Source organism: Centrocercus urophasianus, unplaced genomic scaffold (genome assembly GCF_019232065.1).
Source record: "Centrocercus urophasianus isolate 14NV4802_14NV808 unplaced genomic scaffold, USGS_Curo_1.0 seq_17, whole genome shotgun sequence".
Taxonomy (NCBI): Eukaryota; Metazoa; Chordata; class Aves; order Galliformes; family Phasianidae; genus Centrocercus; species Centrocercus urophasianus.
Genome location: NW_024884722.1, coordinates 3496539 through 3514335, shown reverse-complemented (window position 1 = coordinate 3514335; position 17797 = coordinate 3496539). Strand labels below are relative to the sequence as shown.

Below are 17797 nucleotides of genomic sequence, written 5' to 3'. Positions count from 1 at the left end.
ATAGAAACATATTTGGACATAACTCTTTAGCTTTTTAAAAAAACAACTTTTTTTCTTCTAGTGGCATTGGAACCAAATCCAGTACAAACAGTTGGAGTGGGAGAGGAATACAATGGGAAAGGCTTTGATTTTAAGGCCAGAATCCATACTTCCCCACCTCACTGCCACCCCAGGAATTAACTTATCAAGTCAGAGTTGTAATGCTCAGATTAACTTCCAATCTGAACTACACAAAGTCTGCAATGTCCATTTTTTTCAGGAATGCATACTGCTGACAGAAAGGCTGCTTTCTTATTTATCATTTCAGGTTGCTGGCAAATGTGACTAACTCAGAATGACTTTGAGTGAGGCAAGGTTCTCAATTCAATTAGATTGTACAGCCGTCGGAAGACTGCCTGATTTTCTGTTTCAGGTGTCAAGAACGTTTAGACAGCCCATCCATTTTGCCTGTGACTCAGAAGGATGTGGTCTGTAATATCAGCTTTTCAACAGGCATAAATCAGGAGGCTCTGGGTGGTGTGAATCACAATGCATACATCAGAGTAGCTGCACAGTTTTGATCTCAGAAGATCAACCCCAAATCCTCGAAACAAACCAACACGCAGCAGTTTCAGATGCTTTAATTCATACTTACATGTGGCTCTTGTTTCCTCAGCTCCTCTAAACCAGGGCGCTGTCTCGTTATAAACTCTATCTTTGAAGTAATAGTGTCAATAATTAATTTAATGCTTGGATAATCCTTTACATATGAAATATTAATTTTAGAAGGCTGGTAATGATCTTTCATGTCAGTAAGGCTTTCATTGTCCATTAAACTTGGATTGCTAGTAAAAGCTCCGTAATGGAAGGGAGATGGTATTAACAACAGGCTGTGCTTGGCTCCAGTCAGTACATAGGATGCCATCACTAGAGTCATTATAACCAACCCAAATATTAAGCTGCATAGCTTCCCCTTCTTCAAGCAGAAAAATCCATTCCAGCTTTCACTGTGATCAGTCCTTACTTCCAAAACTGCAAGCAACTTCATCTGCTTGCTATCAGCGTACAAAGGGATTCCGTTCTCTCCTTTGCAAACAGGACACTTCTGGTTATTGTGGCTATGGCCACGACATCTGAAACACTGTCTGTTCAAGTCATTTGGTAATAAGTGTATGCAACAATTAATGCAATGCCTCATATTAATACTGTTAAACTCCTGCATTAACAAGCCAAGGACAGCCACAAAAACATTTCTGAAGCATGAGTCATTTTCTGAAAGACTGAAATTATTGAATTCCTCGAGTGATTCTATGAATTCTCTTCAACATAAAAGGGCAGGTTCAACCCAGAATAGTTAACACTCCAAAAGCCACGTGTGGCATATGCAGAAAAAAGAACATCAGCTTCAAAAATAGATGCACTGCAGACGTGGTTTCCAGGAATTTGGCTCAGAAGGACGAACGCGGCAAAGTTGCACCATTGGCTCAAGTTTTTCCCATTGAACAAAATGGGAAAGAAGAAAAATTGTTATGTAGTGTGACAATATGCAAAAAATGAAATGAATTCATTGTCCTCTGATTTACACTGGAATAGGCAAATGTGGGTAGAAATTCCCAGATAGTCTTAAAGCACTCAGATTCCAAACCAGGCTGCTGTTCCTGGAAGCTTCATCATCCCAGAGATGCTCTCAAGGATCCGCGCCGTGTAACCTAAAGAAACAAAGCCATATATACCATCAACCAGAAGAGCAAACTGAGAAATACTCATGTTCACCTTCATTTGAGGTTATGGCAGAACTACAATTCATCACCAGCAATTTCACGCTAGCATTTGAAAGATGTCTCCTGCATGCTAAGGATGTTAATTACAGTACTCACGATATTAAACCTGGGAAGTGCTTGGCTTCAGGTCTACAATGGGTTGCTGTTTTTTTTTTTTTCCACCCACGCTCCTGCCCACATCAAATAGTTGTGGCAGCCACAGTTAACACCACTGTCTCTCCTTCATCTGGTCACTGACCTCTGTAACAGCTTTTAATCTGTTCTTTTTGGGTAGCAGCCAGTAACACAAGTTAAATTCCCACCTTCTGTGCACGACAGCCTTACATTAACTTCCTTGAAATGAGGCAGGAACTCAGGTCAGAAGATGAGGCAGGGAAAAGGCAACAGCCTGCTTTCAAGACCATAGGGAAGAAGGTCAAACAACAGCTAACCAAAGAAGCCACAAGGAAAGCATTCAGTAAATTGAAGGGCAGAAATACAGATGTAATGAAAAACTCACATCAGGATCTCTGGCTTCTGTACCTAATGGCTCTGGGACAAGAGCAACTACCAGTAACACAGAGAAAAGTCAGCAAGATGCTTTCAGCATTTCTTGTCAAATATATCTTGAAAACATACCGCTCAATAAAAAACGTCAAGATGTGTTAGTCAAATGAAATGTACCATCAGCACAGCAAATCCAAGACAAAGCCTTGACCCAGCAAACCCTCTCAAATGCCAGCACTTCAGTGCAGGTGAGGTTGTGCAGGAGCCCCTCAAGTGGATGTTTCGTCATTCCGAGCACTTGTGGGTGCCACATTCAGGCTGAAGGACCATGCTGCAAAAGGCATGTGCCTCTAATAAGCACCACGGTTGCTTACAACCAAAGAGTGGCCAGAGGCGTTCAGAGTTGTTTGTGCTTATATTTGGCATTGTTAGGGTAGTATGGTTAGGTTGCGGTTGGACTTGATGATCTTTAAGGTCTTTTCCAACCTGAGCAATTCTGTGATTGCACGCAGAACTCAGAGCAGACACTTAAATGCACTACCAAGTGATCAGCCTTCCAAGGGATGGTCATAATTAAAGCACATGTTAAGGTGTAGTTCCTCTAGACTTTCTGGTTTTGGAGTGTATTAAATCCCTTATTGGGAATACCCAGTTTTTCAGGTCAAAAGCAAATCTCTGTTTGGAGAAGACAAATGATCGAATACAAAAGCTGACAGATGATACATGTGCTTCAATATTCCAGGTAATACTTACATTTTGTATTTCTAAGAATCCTAAGAATTACTTTGGTTTGAGAACTAAAGACAGGAAATATTTTAAAGCAATTTTCAAAACCCAAAAAATGAAGTAGCAAACTTAAGAAAACCTGAAAAGGAAAATAATAGAAGCCAAAAAAAAAAAAGAAGTTGTAATGTATGCCTTTGAAGGTCAACATTTATTTTGGCTTTTGTCACTTGATTTTGATAGAATGGTTCCATCACTTTGACACCCTTTGTCTGTCCCCAAGTGGACATCTGTGAGAGCAGCCACCCGCTTCCCCCAACACCTCCATTCTTCAGCACCAACATAATGGCAAGGAGAGAGGAGGATACAAGATTGAAGTGGGGAAAAAGGTCAGCAGTTCTCTCATCAGGGAGATCACCTAGTCCAACACCATGACATGGACAGTCCTTATTGCTGGAGAGCGGGAGGACAAGGAAGGGAGGTTTTGGCAATAAGAAAGAAGTCTCCACTTTGTCAGTCAACTGTTCTGGCAGCAATATGGCACCTGAGCAGATAATTTCACCGAGGAAAAAAGGTTGGTGGGAGGAGACTGAAGGAAGACTGATTTGGATATCATTCATGGAGGATGGAATAGAGGTTCCAAGAGGAGAAATCATGAAAACAGAAATCCTTCCATTAGAAGGCAAACAAACAAACAACACTGCCCATAAAGAGGAGATGCAAACAAGGGCCTCAGTAAGAAAACGGAGGTGAAAGCAGCAACCTCTTGGAAAAAAAGTGCACAAAGAACAGACAGCAGGTTATGCTGGTAGTTATAACATCTGGGTAGCTAGAAAAATGTATATAAAATATATATATAGCATCAGTATATACAGCATCTATAATATTCATCACATATATCTAAAAACTATACAGCATCTTAACATGAGCCAGCAGTGCGCTCTGGCAGCTCAAAAGGCAAATGGGATCCTGGGCTCCATCAGGAGAGGGGTGGTCAGCAGGGACAGGGAGGTGATCGTCCCTCTCTACTCGGCTCTTGTGAGGCCCCATCTGGAGTACTGTGTCCAGGTGTGGAGTCCTCAGTACAAGAAAGACAGAGAGATTTTGGAAAGGGTCCAGAGGAGGGCGACTAAGATGATCAGGGGGCTGGAACACCTCCCCTATGAGGACAGGCTGAGGGAGTTGGGCTTGTTCAGCCTGGAGAAGAGAAGGCTGCGGGGTGACCTCATTGCAGCCTATCAATACCTGAAGGGAACCTACACCCAGGAGGGGAGTAAACTCTTCAAAAGGGCTGACAACAGCAGGACTAGGGGAAATGGATCCAAGTTGAGGGAGGGAAGATTGAGGTTGGATGTTAGGGGGAAGTTCTTTACAAGGAGAGTGGTTAGGCCCTGGAATGGGCTGCCCAGGGAGGTTGTGGATGCCCCGTCCTTGGACGTGTTCAAGGCCAGGTTGGACGGGGTCCTGGGCAACCTGATCTGAATGTGTGTTTGGTGGCCCTGCTAGGCAGGGGGTTGGAACTACATGATCCTTGAGGTCCCTTCCAACCCGGGTGATTCTGTGATTCTGTGTGATCAGTACAATTAAACATACTAGGTGATACACATGTACTTCTGAGCAGTCCTTCCTCCCTAAGCTCCTCCACTCTGACAATCCACCCGCATCTCAGAGGGACCAGTTACTATGCACTGCTAAAAGAAAAATCTATTTTCATATTCCAGTCCTCCTCTAATTGGGACCTAAAACTCACTTGGTGTTAGTGGCTGAACAGATTGATCTGAGACACTCCCACACAATCAATCCAAGGTTTGGGTACTTGACATTAATTCTTAAACTTCTTAAAAGAGCCATCTGAGATGCATTAATGGAACCAGAGTACAGGATTATACAAATGCTGCATAAGCTTCTCCATACAATTTTATGTCCGTTTGCATGTTAATAAAATGGACTGGAATTTATTGAACCCTCGTCAGGTGCAGTGAATATATTATAAACTCAAAGAAAAGTCTTACTAACTACATCTTTGGAAGCTGAGGAAAATGTTTTATGGGAAAGGTCATACAAGGGCAAAAGAAAAAAGAAATATGCTTAGGCTACAGCATAAATGAGATCTTAATCACACCAGTCAGAAGGGAGAATTTGCAGTTCACCAGCAACCATAACTCTGCCAGCTTACACACTGCAACAAGCTGCTTCAATAGATGATCTATGAAGACCTACCACAGGGCAGTATGGCAGCACTCAGCTAACAGAACACAGAGAGGTGGATCTGTAAGTGTTAGTTGCAGGCTTACATTTAATATGATTTCCCACTGTCATGTTCATGCCATAAAACCCCACTGTAATAAACACACGAAAGCCAGAACATAATTCCCTACAGCCACTCCCTTTTTTCACCCAGAGGTTTTAATTAAATTCATTCCCCATTCTTTCACTGTGCAGTGCAGGATGCACGCCAGGATTTTCCCCAGCGTAAGCAGCCCAAGCTTTCCTCATTCATGCCACAAAAGCAAGCAATCCAAAGCATCTCTTTGTCACTCCTCTCATTCAGCATTTCCAGCAGTTGTAATCACAGACACAGTTTACCTTTTTTGTATTTCAGTACTGACTGAAGTAGGAAGCAAACTGCAGACAGAAGAAAAATCTATGAGACTTGAGTTGATAATAAACCATTTATGTCTTTTTATTTTAGCTGCGAAACTGCTGTTGGTTCACTGGCAGAATCTTACACTCTTTACACAACAGGCAGCGTCTTTGTACATTCTTGAATAATGTAGCATGTAATTTCCTCTTGTTGAGATGAATGGTGAATTATTTATGATCATGTCTATGCATGTAAATAAATATATACCAGCTGACGAAGCAGGAATCCACAGAAGCCTTTTCAAGTGCCTTAGCCAAATCAACTCTCCTCTTAAAAATGAAAATATCTGGGGGAATCTCCTAAGTAGGAGACATAAATATAATAGAGAGACAACACATCAGAATGGAAAAAAAAAAAAAAAGAACCTCTACCTCAAATTTCAATAAAATCCTGCTGAAGACAACGGGTCCCACATTATTTCTTTAAACTGAAGCAGAGTCCAGCTAAGATAACAGAGGATTTAATAGGACTGTTAAAACCAGATTTTGTATTGCTAGTTTTTCTGTACAACTCCTTCTTTATGTAAAACTGCCCCATACTGTGCTGGCTGGGCAGCCAGTAGACTGAATATGGAGTATCCATCATATTTTAATTCTCGCCCAGAGGGCAGCTAGATAGGATAAAAAGATAGATACCACCAAGAATAAACAAATACTCGTATATTTTCAAATGCCATCTAGAAAATACTTGAAATTTCCTTTTATTTATTTTAAATAAAACTTCATATAATCTTCCTCCTCTCTTTTAAAGGATTGTAAGGGAAGACTAATCAAAATGACTATGAAAAGAAGTTACTTTCATATGCTCAGTCATATAACCAAAATCCCCTTCCTTGAGAATAACACAAACCAGATGGAATAGATTTTAAACATGGACACACATCTTCCGGACATCTCAGCATACAGCTTCTACTTTTCAGGTCACCGTCCTTAATTTTTAATGTACTGTTCTTTTCTCCCATTTTTTTTTAAAAGGAAGACAAATTTTTGCTAGTACGCTTAGTTCTGCATTTTCTATTAGCCTTGTTATCCTTTAGATATGCTCAGCTTTTCCTGCTGCCACATCAAAGAGTGGCGTGCTACAAACCCATAGTAAACACACCTCAAGTAGACCAGAAACATATTTCCAAATTGACGTATAACAGTTTTTCCCTCTTTGATATCAATGGAGCCACATCACTTTGTTTCTTCACACAGTATAATTAAAACATGGATCTCAGCAAGGCCAAAAGTTAGAAAGCATTTAGAAGACACTAAACAATTAATATATTGATGGTTGCTATCCCCAGTTCCCACAAGCTTGAAGAGTTGGGGCTGGGAGTAATCTATAAATATCTGCTCATACCATTCTTTCACTGAGTAAGGCCATGCTCACTAATGGCCATGGCCAGAGACATCAGTACCATTAGAAGATGCAACCTGGGAAGGTTGTCATGTTAGGCAAGTCACAACCTGAAAATGTCTAAGACAAATTACAAAACCATCCACCAACTCACAGGCCAGATGAGAGGAAATCCAGCCAAAGCACACCTCTCACATACCTTCCACAGATGGGCTCTGCAGTCTCAGCAATTGAGATTTGAGATTTTCTCTTTTCTCCCAGTCCATTTTCCATTTATCTAATCACCACCCATGCCAGGCATGCTAAGGTTTTGTCTGCTGATGTGCGTTTTTGGTTTTTTTGTGTGTGGATTTTTTTTGTTTTGTTTTTAAACACAAGAGAAAGAAAGGTTTTTTCCCTAATGAATCTTCTTAATTTTGGGTTGGGTATTAGGACAAAAGAGTGCAATGCATTGGAACAGGCTGCCCAGGGAATTGTAGGAGTCTACATCCCTGGAGGCATTTCAGAGCTGTGGAGATGTGGCACAGAGGGGCATGGTTAGCAGGCAATACTGTTCTATCTACAGTTTTCTGATTGCTTTCAACAGCCTGGATAAATACTGTCTGCCTAAGTACTTTCCTTGCAGAAAATCAGTGCAATTCACATTCACAGTTTGTGCTTTTAAGGCTTTTTGGGATCTCAGAGCAAAGCTGATCCCACATCCTCCAGGAAAGCTCCAGACATGAGTTCACCTCTAGTGACAGCTCAAGCCCAAAGCTCCTGTGCAGCCACAAGAAGATGTGGGGCTTTAAGCAAAACAGCTCACAACTATATCATGACAAGGAGCAGTGAGGAGCTGTAACAAGCTGCCCACAGAGGTGGTTGAGCCATTCTTCCTGGAAGTGCTGAAGAAACAGATAGGTGCTGTACTGAGGGGCATGGTTTAACAGGCAAATATTGATGGTATGTAGACAGTTGGACTGGATGATGTTTGAAGGTCTTTTCCAACCTTGGTGATTCTCTGATCAACTTCCACGACTCACGTGAAAAGAGAAAGGAAGAAAAGAAGGCTAGTACCATGAAATCATCATGAAAGTTTCATATAAGAAAAATAATTGATACTCCAAGCACTGCAGCACAGTTGCACCATTCATTTCCCTTTCCCACATCGCCTGTTGACCCACTAGTTTTTTCCCCCCATACAAGCTTACTGAAAAAGACAAGGACTGGCCAAGATTAGAAGCTGCACAAAGGTTCTGCTCTCAAACACACAGTCTCATCAGGGCAAGCCAAGGTATTTGTGCAAGCAGTGCAAGGAAGTTCATCCTGTCAGTGGGCAGGAGGCACCCATTCTATAAACAAACAGTAAGTATGAGTAATAAAAAATGGGTCTATAGGAAAAAAAACAAGCTCAGGAAAGGAGAGGAATAATTGTGGATTTGCTCTGTTCTGCTTATTGTACACATTTGGCTGCTCAAGTTAGCACTTCTGGAAATAAACTTTGCCTGAACTCTCCCCTATTTACCTCAAAGAAATCAAGCAGCTGCCAAAAAAAATGATAAGTCAATAAAATGAGGATCTTGATTCAGTGATCTCTGCAGCCTCCCTGCAAGATACACAAATAAGTGTAAAATAAAAGAATAATCCAAAAATGCTCCTGCAGAGGTTTTAGAAAAGCACAGCAGTCTCTTGCAGATTGAAGTTGTGTAGTTCCCCCATTTGCTCAAAAGCATTAATGTATATACATTTATATATATTAAAAAAAAATAAATGCAACTGCCAAGAAATGACATCAAGCCACCACAGATGTTTTTAAGGCAATCACTTGACAATTGGTTGCAGTTTAAAAGCCAGAATATAGTGGTCATAACCCATGCTTATACACTCAGTCTGTTGAACAACTGCTGAACACTTGTTCAAGAGCACAATACTCTTCAAGGCATACAGTCCTAAAGCCTTCAGAGCCAAAGCAAACCTCCTGAATCAACACTAATTGCCAATTAAAATTGGCAATCTTGCCAAAATCGTAACTGCGGCTTCTTCCCTAACCCAGATGGTTTCTTCCTCAAGATCTAAACCAAACAGACTCTGCTCCTGACTCATCAAGGGACTTCCCTAGAAAATGGCAACAAGCAAAACCCTCTATTTGCAGAAAACCTGCAAACTCTCTAAAATCATAGCAACAGCAGTATTTTCAATCACATAAGGACCCACTCCTATTATTTGTCCAGCAGCACTCAGGAAATTGTTACTAAGTTTGAGTCACCACTTAATTAGGGCATCAACACTGTCGGAGTAAAGGGATTATTGGAAGCAAGGAGAAAAAGGGAGATGTGGAAAGAGGAGCAATGTCTTCCGCAGTAATCCATCACTACATTTGAAGTCTCCTGCAGGTTCCTGGAAATGATGTAGGCTTCTTGCTGCTGTGAAAATAACTGTTCAGCCTGATATTGTCCACTTTTAAGTCAAATTATTTTCCAGTAGAAGACACATCACTAAAAGTTTTCACAACAACAAAAAAAAATCCTGTATCTTAACAATTCACTTGTTTTACCTTGACCTAGAATCAGGCCCATCATTTCTTTGAGTTCAGTGCAAATCAAAATGTCCAGACAGAAAAACCAAACAGATCTGAGGACAGCCAGCCTCTGTCCTACTGATAAACACCAAAGCTCATCATGGGCTCTCAGTTAGACCTAAACTAGAATTAAGGTTTAGAAGACAAGGGCTGCATTCCTCCACATTTGAAGCAGGGAGCAAGGCCCAGTCAGTAGTTGCCGCAGATCCACACAAGGGCATTTTCTAAAAACAATTCCCATGCAAGATTTATATCAAAGATTAGAGCTGAAGCAAAGAGTAGAGTCATGGGGCATGGAACAGGCTGCCCAGAGAGGCTGTGATGCCCCGTCCATCCCTGGAGGTGTTCAAGGCCAAGTTGGATGGGGCACTGTGCAACCTGGTCTAGTATTAGATATGGAGGTTGGTGGCCCTGCATGTGGCAGGGGGTTGAAGTTTGATGATCCTTGAGGTCCCTTCCAAACCTGGCCGTTCTGTGATTCTGTGGGGCATTATCTGTAAAGAACACTTATCCTAAAAGAACAAAAACCACCACGTCCAGCCACCACGCTGCTAGCCCCACATGTCCCATGCACTGAGAATCCACATCCAGATGGAGCTCACACCACTGTGTTTAAGACACTCCTCCTCCCCAAGTATGGAGCAAAATGTTGTGCTGACGTATTTATAAGGATATCTCAGAGCACAATTTTGCCTACAGTGCTCACTGGGTGCTCAGCACTTGATCAAAGCACATTGCTGTGATGTGCAACATCTCCAGCAATTCATCTTTTGCCTCACTTACTTTCTATTCATCTCACATAGCGGATTGCTAGAAAAACACTAATGGATTTATACTGCATATGGAAAAAGTCGTGCACTGTATAAAAACTTCATCTTTACATTAATTACAGCAGTGCATGCCTTCTCACAGAAGTGCCATTTTAACTCTGAATCTGGCTTAGAACATCACGCGTGGTCAAAGTTCAGTATTCTTTTTTATTATTATTACTCACTGGTTACAGTAAGCAACCTCCTGATACAGCCTACACAGTTCTTGAGGTCACTCCACAAAAACAGAGAAAGTGATGCATCCATTCTGTATGGCTCACAGATTCCTTTCCCAAAAATAAGGAACCAGATTTAAAAGTCGTGGCATTCAGTATACAAGCAGAAATCAGATCTATTTAACAGCTATCAAAGCAGCTGGCCCCTCACTGAATGCGACCAAATCACCACAAGCCAGAGGTGATGCAAAGTACCAGCGTTAATGTCAATTAACTTTCATCCCTTTCTGGAAAAAAAGCCATGTTTTCTTAAATCTCCAGAAAAACATCCAGTATAAACTATATGATCAGAACAGACAGGAGGTTAAACCACTCAGCAGTTTAATATCACTGAAAATTCTTCTTAAGGATGGATTTGCCATATGCATTTTCTTTTGTTATGAAGCAAAAGAAAAGAATCAAGGAACTCATGGTAGAAGCAGAGAGAACACCCAAAATACATTTTTAGGCACAGCAGAAGTGATAAGCCTGACTGTGCCACAAGCGTCTTTGTTATGTATTTAATAAGATTAAACAGCCCTTGAAGTTTCATTTTCAGTACAGGATTATCATAGTACTTCACAATGACAAAACTTCTTGCCTACATGCACTTTCAAGGAATAAATCACACCGTTACCCTGCAAATCAATGGTATTCCCTCTAAAAGCACTAATTAAACACAGAAACATGAAACAAGGGTTTAATCTGATACAGGATTTTTCCACTCCAACTATTTTTAATCACCAAAATCCAGGAGGTGGGAAGAGACAGGTAGGAAAAGCTTTCATATCTAAATACAGCTTCCATACACCCCGTAGTTGAGCTGTAATCAAAAACAAATAAGTACTTATCTTCAGAAAGCTCCAGAGGCAAAGAGCTGCTGTAGTACTGGAAGAATTCACTTACTAAGTTCAGGCTATTTTTTATCATGCACTTCTTTCTGGCTGCGGTCCATCTCACTTTCTTTTCAGACTCCAAAGCCTGCTCTCTTGTCTGAGTCCCTGGACAGGCATAGCTGTGATTCACTTAAAAATGCTCTGCTGGAGCAACTTGCTCAACAGAGATACGCCTTTTGCATTCCTGCAAAGCTGGCTTTGGTGAGGGCAGTGTGCTTGTTTCCATCATCTTATCTGACCACGTGAAAATTGTTCTCCATGCTCACAGCAGGACACCAAATAGTCCTGATACGGTGAGTACAGAACACACAGATACTACAGCAGTGATTGCTTCCAAGCCACGAAGAGTAAAGCTCAGCAGTGAGCTTGGGTCAAGCTCTTTCTTTCACCAAAGAACAAGACTGCGTGGCTGCACAGCCTTCAAGGCAGTCAGACAGCACACAGCAAGACCCTGGGCAGATAACAGCTCTTCTTGAGCACTGGGCAAGCACCAATCTTAAAACTGCAGTACACGTAACCCACAACAAAGATAACCTGGAAGGAGAAGATATCCCCAGCACTGTCTTGTTATTGCTGAGACAAATAGGATTTCCCCATGGCTTGCAAAAGACCTCTCAAATCCCCAAGTCCAACCCCAGCCCACCCCTGCCCACATCCCCATGGCTCTGGAACACCTCCAGGGATGGTGACCCCACCAGTCCCTGGGTAGCTATGCCACTGCATCACCACTCTTTCAGAGAATAAAGTCTTCCTAATATTCAAGCATTCTACTTCCTTCCAAGATCTAATGTGTTAAATACAGACACCCTAACATCAGAGATACATAAATTTAGATTATAGTGCAGCAGTCTCACGCCATTTACCAAACTGTATAAACAAGAGCATGATTAATGCAGAGAAGCAAGTAAAAGTCTGTTCTCCAAGCTTTAGTAAAAATAACATCTCTGAAATGTACATTATTAGAGCGTTAACCTACAGAAGCAACGCTGCTTGTATCTGCCTGCACAATCCAGAACTCATTCAAAAAAAATAAACGTTTCCTGGGTGTGTTCAACCCATCTAATTTTAACCTAGCAGCTTTATAAATTTACACTGGGTGGCAAGCCAAACCGAGTATCCATCTGGCAATTCCATACTTTAGTTTTCCTCAAAAACATTGACAAATTTGTTTTTGAGCTGAAAGTCATGGAATCATAGAATGGCCTGGGTTGGAAACTATCATAATGATCATCTAGTTTCAACCTCTCTGCCACAAGCAGGGTCACCAACCACCAGACCAGGCTGCCCAGAGCCACATCCAGCCTAAGCATGCACTCACACCTAAAGATCCACTTCAGAGAACCAAAAATCAAGAGATGAAATTCATCAGGAAAGTAAATGCCACAAACCTATACACAATCCAATCACAATGGACCTGTTGGGAGCAGCGAAAAGCAAAGCCAAATCCTTGGAAAGCCTTTTTCCTAGCATTGGTTGCAACATGAAAGTCGAGTGGCTGTCTCAGATTTAGGCTTACACCGTTCACACCCCTAAGGTGAGATGCACACCAAAGCTTCACCAGGATGAAGAGAAATAAATCTTCACATTCAGAGCATCTGACGACTCTTATTCAAGAAAGAGATGCAGACAGAGTATAACACAGCTGAATTTGCAGGAAGAGATCTTTCAATGCTGAAGAGTTATTTTCAGCATGGGTCTTTGTCTCCTGCATTGATTACGGGTCCAGAACCAACACGTGGGAGATAAATGTTCCCAGAGTATTTCCAGTGGACTTGCCAAGCATTTTTAGCCTCAGCATGCTGCCAAACAGTGGGCACTCACAGTTATGTTACTCTGACATTCACAGTTATGTTGCTCTGATTACCATCTTGTTCTTTTTACACATTTGATTTTACTTGATTGTAGCAGCTGCTACCTCAAGTTGATTTAAAGTGAGAAACATATTCTTTCCACCATCTGAAATCTAATACTTTCTGTCACTTTGCAAATGGTAGGCAGTAGAAATGGCTAAAACTTGTGGGCTGTGAGAAATCAGCTGCTTATTTAAGGATGCTTTTGAGGGATGAATGACATTATATGGAATAAATAGAATATGCATAATATGATGCCTTCAGTACCCGTTCATCTTATGGTGAAATTTATCTGCTTACAATAGTACTACAAAAAGGCATCTACTAGAATCCATTTGATACACCTTCACGCTGCAATAAATAGGCAGCCTTTCTGAAGGGGATTTGTTGATGCACTGAAACAGGTTGCCCAAGGAGGTTGTGGATGCCCCATCCCTGCAGGCATTCAAGGCCAGGCTGGATGTGGCTCTGTGCAGCCTGGTCTGCTGGCTGGCAACCCTGCACACTGCAGGGGTTTGAAACTACATGATCATTGTGGTCCTTTTCAACCCAGGCCATTCTATGATTCTATGATGCAATAGTTAAACACAATATTGCTCTGACAACTCTAGAGTATATGCTAGCAGTTGCTCACTGATTTTCTGACTGGAAAAGGGATTTTCCTCCACCTCCAAACTGAATTTTCTCCATGAACTTTGTTATCTTAACCCTGTCATCTGAAATTTGCCATAGTGACTCATGTATGGTACCTTCTCCATGAGACATGCATTAAAACGGATGGAAAAACATATCTCATCTGTACATAAGTACCATGTAAGTACTTCTTCATGAATAGGGCATTTCATCTCTCATCTAGTGCTGAGTGCGTGAAAGGAAACATACACAGCTGCATCCTGAAGAGACAGAGTATTGGAGTCTGTCATTACAGTTTCTTGTAAATTCAAACAAAAATTAGTCAACAGAAACTACTCATTGATATCAGATCACAACTGTGGCTTTGTCTCAATACATAAAGAAAAGAAATAAGCGTTCCAAGAGCAGCAGTAACTTCTGTAAACGCTCAATAACTTGCATTCTTTAAGTAATGATACAGCAGATAAGTCTCAGCCAGCTAAAGTACCATGAAAGTACACATCTGCTCCAAAGTAAGGACAGTTCAGAGCCTGAGAAAGTCCAAGTATCATCCAGTACTTGCTAATTAGTTATCCCCATAATATGGACAGTTGGACTGCATGATCTCGTAGGTCTTTTCCAACCTTGGTGATTCTGTGATTCTACCTAAAATCCCTCCAGGTAACTTGCAGCTACAGCTAACTAGGAAATAGGTTTTTTTTGTTGAAATTCATAGCTTTCAGCATCTTAGAAAATGTTTATCCTTGCATATGTCAAACACCATTTACTTCCAAGGCCTTCTACTGATCCTCCTAAGCACTTCACCAAATCCCATGCTTTCATCCATACCACACGTGCTTTAACTACACAAAAGTGATACTAATTTTTACCAACCAGCCTGCAAGATGCTATCTTTCTGATGAAGACAGCATGACTGCACTCTGTTACCTGTTGATAGCAATCTGTATCTTCAGAGGCAGAGCACGTGATAGATATGGAACCTAATGCCATTTGATAATGGCTTTAACGCTTATCGTCCTCTCATTTCTTCAGATAACCACAGTTAAAGGACAACATTCAGACCACAATCTGAAGAGGAAATTCAAATACCTTCATTTGCTGATACTTACTACTACTGCAAAGAAAACAGTCTTTCATCAGCCTCTCACAAATTCACTGCTCTTCATGAGGCTTTCATAGCTCAGAAAACTAGCCCAGTGATCTTTTAACAGCACAAAGATCCCAGTTTGCAATGGAACAACAAATAAAGCTATGCCATGTATGGGACCAACCTGTTCCCAGCAAGCACGCACCATAATACCCAGAACAACAATACCATAAATCTGTTCCTCATTCACAGGGTCACTGGTTCCTTGGACTTGGCCGTGTGCACCTATAGATTTCGCCCATGTTTGGTTTTGCTGTATTTATTTTCCTCTTGGAAAGAATATAAGCACAAATGTTTCTGTGTGCTTTATGTCACACTTAGCCAGATTGCAGATTGTGAACAAACAATAAAAATTTGAAAACCAGGTTAAAAAAAAAAAAAAGAGAGAGAACAACCTCCACCTCTGCTTATGGATGAATGCACCAAGAGAAACTTGGCATGCATTCTCCCCACCTTTCCTCTTCTGTAAAGTTTTCTCTAACATAAAGGCAGCATTTAGCACAGCAATCCAGACAGTCTTTATCTGTGGCGCAGAAGTCAGCCAAGGCAAGCTCTCAAAGAGAATCTTTTCCCAATGGAGATGTTAAGTAATTAAGTCACATAGGAAGGGCTCAAAACTCCTTTCTTAAAACCTTTGCATTGAGAACATGAAAGACAAAAATCTCACCCTTAAGGCACCTCTAATTGAGCACCAGGGGGAAGCTCAGAGGAGGACAGATCTTCCTTGGGAAACTGCAGCTGAAATCTAGACCCACAGTAGTTACCAAGCGCGGGTTCCTCATCTTGTAATGAATCGTTTACTGAAGCAATTCACAGTAAAATGGAAAGTGAGAAGTTCTAGCAACTACAGTTGGCGGCCAGTTTCTCCAGAACAGATGCCTGACTGTAATGAGAGCATAAAAAGCTTAGTTTCTATCTCAAATTTTCTGTCATTAGAGTATAGGCGTTATAAAACTCCACAAAGAACAAGAAGCACCTACAGAAAAAACACCTTGAGAAATGTTTTGTGCGGACCTATAAACTTCAACTTTAGCCAAATTAACGTATCTAATCAAAACAAGCTCCAGCAAAAGCACCTCTGAAGTGTTGAAATGCATTTCCATCTGCTAGATTTCTCCTTTTCCAATAGTGTTTACTTTACCTCGAATTAAAAACACAATTCTTTGATTTTATGAGCTTAATGCAATAACTTAATTTAGGTTGTTAATGTGTTCGAGGCCTTCAGACACCCAGGAGACTCAGGCACCAGGAGCATACAGATGCTTTTGGAGGGGATATTTCTTTTTTTTTTTAATGTGAAATAAACTGTGAATTCCTTAATATATGTCTGCAGAAAGGTCTACACTGAAATAAAAGCTTAAAAGGGTGTCTTAGGGCTAGAAGAGGTGGCTTCCAAGCCCACTTATGGTTTCTAAGCACTACTATGATATAAATAATGACATCATTAAAAAAAATCCCTAAAATACTGTCAGTAAATGACAACACAAGCATTCTAGGAAAGCAGGGTTCATTTCTCAAGAGTGATACTCATTGCTACAAAGCAAGGACAAATAAAATGTGTGTGTGTTAGGCAGATGACAGTGTGGAAATATGCTTCTGTTATGGTGCACTTGGCAGTGGAAGCGCAAGCTATAGCTGATGCATCAAACTGCAGCTCCACGGATGGCCCTTGTTTTAGTGCCTCAAGACCAGAGAAATGTGAAAAAAGGGCTCCGTGCTGACCTGCTCTATAAATAATGCTATTGAATTACGCCTCCAGCTTTATTAAGGGCACCAGAAGGAGTTTTATGGTTTCAGAAATATGGCATTGTACAACTCGGTCTGCGCTTTGTTTCCTTTAATGCTTTCCACCCTCAAGAATGCTGTTAACAAAACACACCGTGTGCTGCAGAAGGTCATATCAATCATTGTCTCCTGCAAAGATCACTCCACGCCCACACCCAAAGTCAGCAACATGCAATAAAGTGCTGCTAAATGCCACATCTCTCATCACAGCCCCAGGAGTGACTCAGCAGCCAGCAAGAGCCCTCTCAGATGGAGCAGCCCTGCAGCACAGAGGTGTAAAGCTAACTATGTCATCCCTCTGTGTCTACAAGCACCTCCATCATCAGGGCAGCCAGAACATCATCACCCACATGTGGGGGTCTCTAGTCCAAGCAGTGAGGCTGTCAGCCAAACTGGTTAGTTATGATTATTAAATCATTTTGCTTTGGTCTTCTGCTCATGAGAACTCTCCACCTTCTGGCACTAACACTAGTGGTACACACGATGGATAACGACTTTCTAGTGTGCAAAAGTGACGCCTGTTGTGAAAGTCACTCACCTCCTGCTTCTACAGCACCTAACCAGTGGAGAAATAAGCTAGAAAACCATCCTAGTGGCACAGCAGAAACGAGAGCCTCGTCATTTGCCATTCAATTTAATTTATAATTCTCTCACTTGTTTAAATCCTGGAAAATGCCTTCGCTATCTAAAACTTTCAAACTAAGTGCCTCCACAGGTTCTGAATAATCCATAAACCCAGACAATTTCACAGCTATCCTCACTACATGAAAAAAGTTACATGCTGATAATGTTCCTCATTTTATTTATTGCATAACTAAGTATCATAAATTAGACTTTGATAATAAAAGTTGATCAAAACAAAGCCATACAATTCTAAATTTTTCCTTCCTTTGAAAGTCACCCCTGTGTTTTCCTCGAAGAGGCTGCTTGTACAGGGCTAAGCTACACCAG

General features: G+C 41.3%; 1 protein-coding gene across 2 annotated transcripts in view; it reads right to left on the bottom strand.

Moving 5' to 3' along the window:
- The window catches only part of CHST15 (carbohydrate sulfotransferase 15), a 45472-nt gene that overhangs the window by 15893 nt on the left and 11782 nt on the right, over positions 1-17797 (bottom strand). Inside the window, exons 1-2 of one of the 2 annotated variants that reach the window (XM_042818557.1) lie at positions 17385-17399; positions 635-1688 (exon numbers count right to left, since the gene is read on the bottom strand). In XM_042818557.1, the coding sequence (XP_042674491.1) occupies positions 635-1201 (567 nt within the window). In that variant the 5' untranslated portion in view covers positions 1202-1688; positions 17385-17399. Of the gene's footprint in view, positions 1-634; positions 1689-17384; positions 17400-17797 lie in introns of those variants that run through there. The other variant, XM_042818556.1, reaches the window with a different exon arrangement.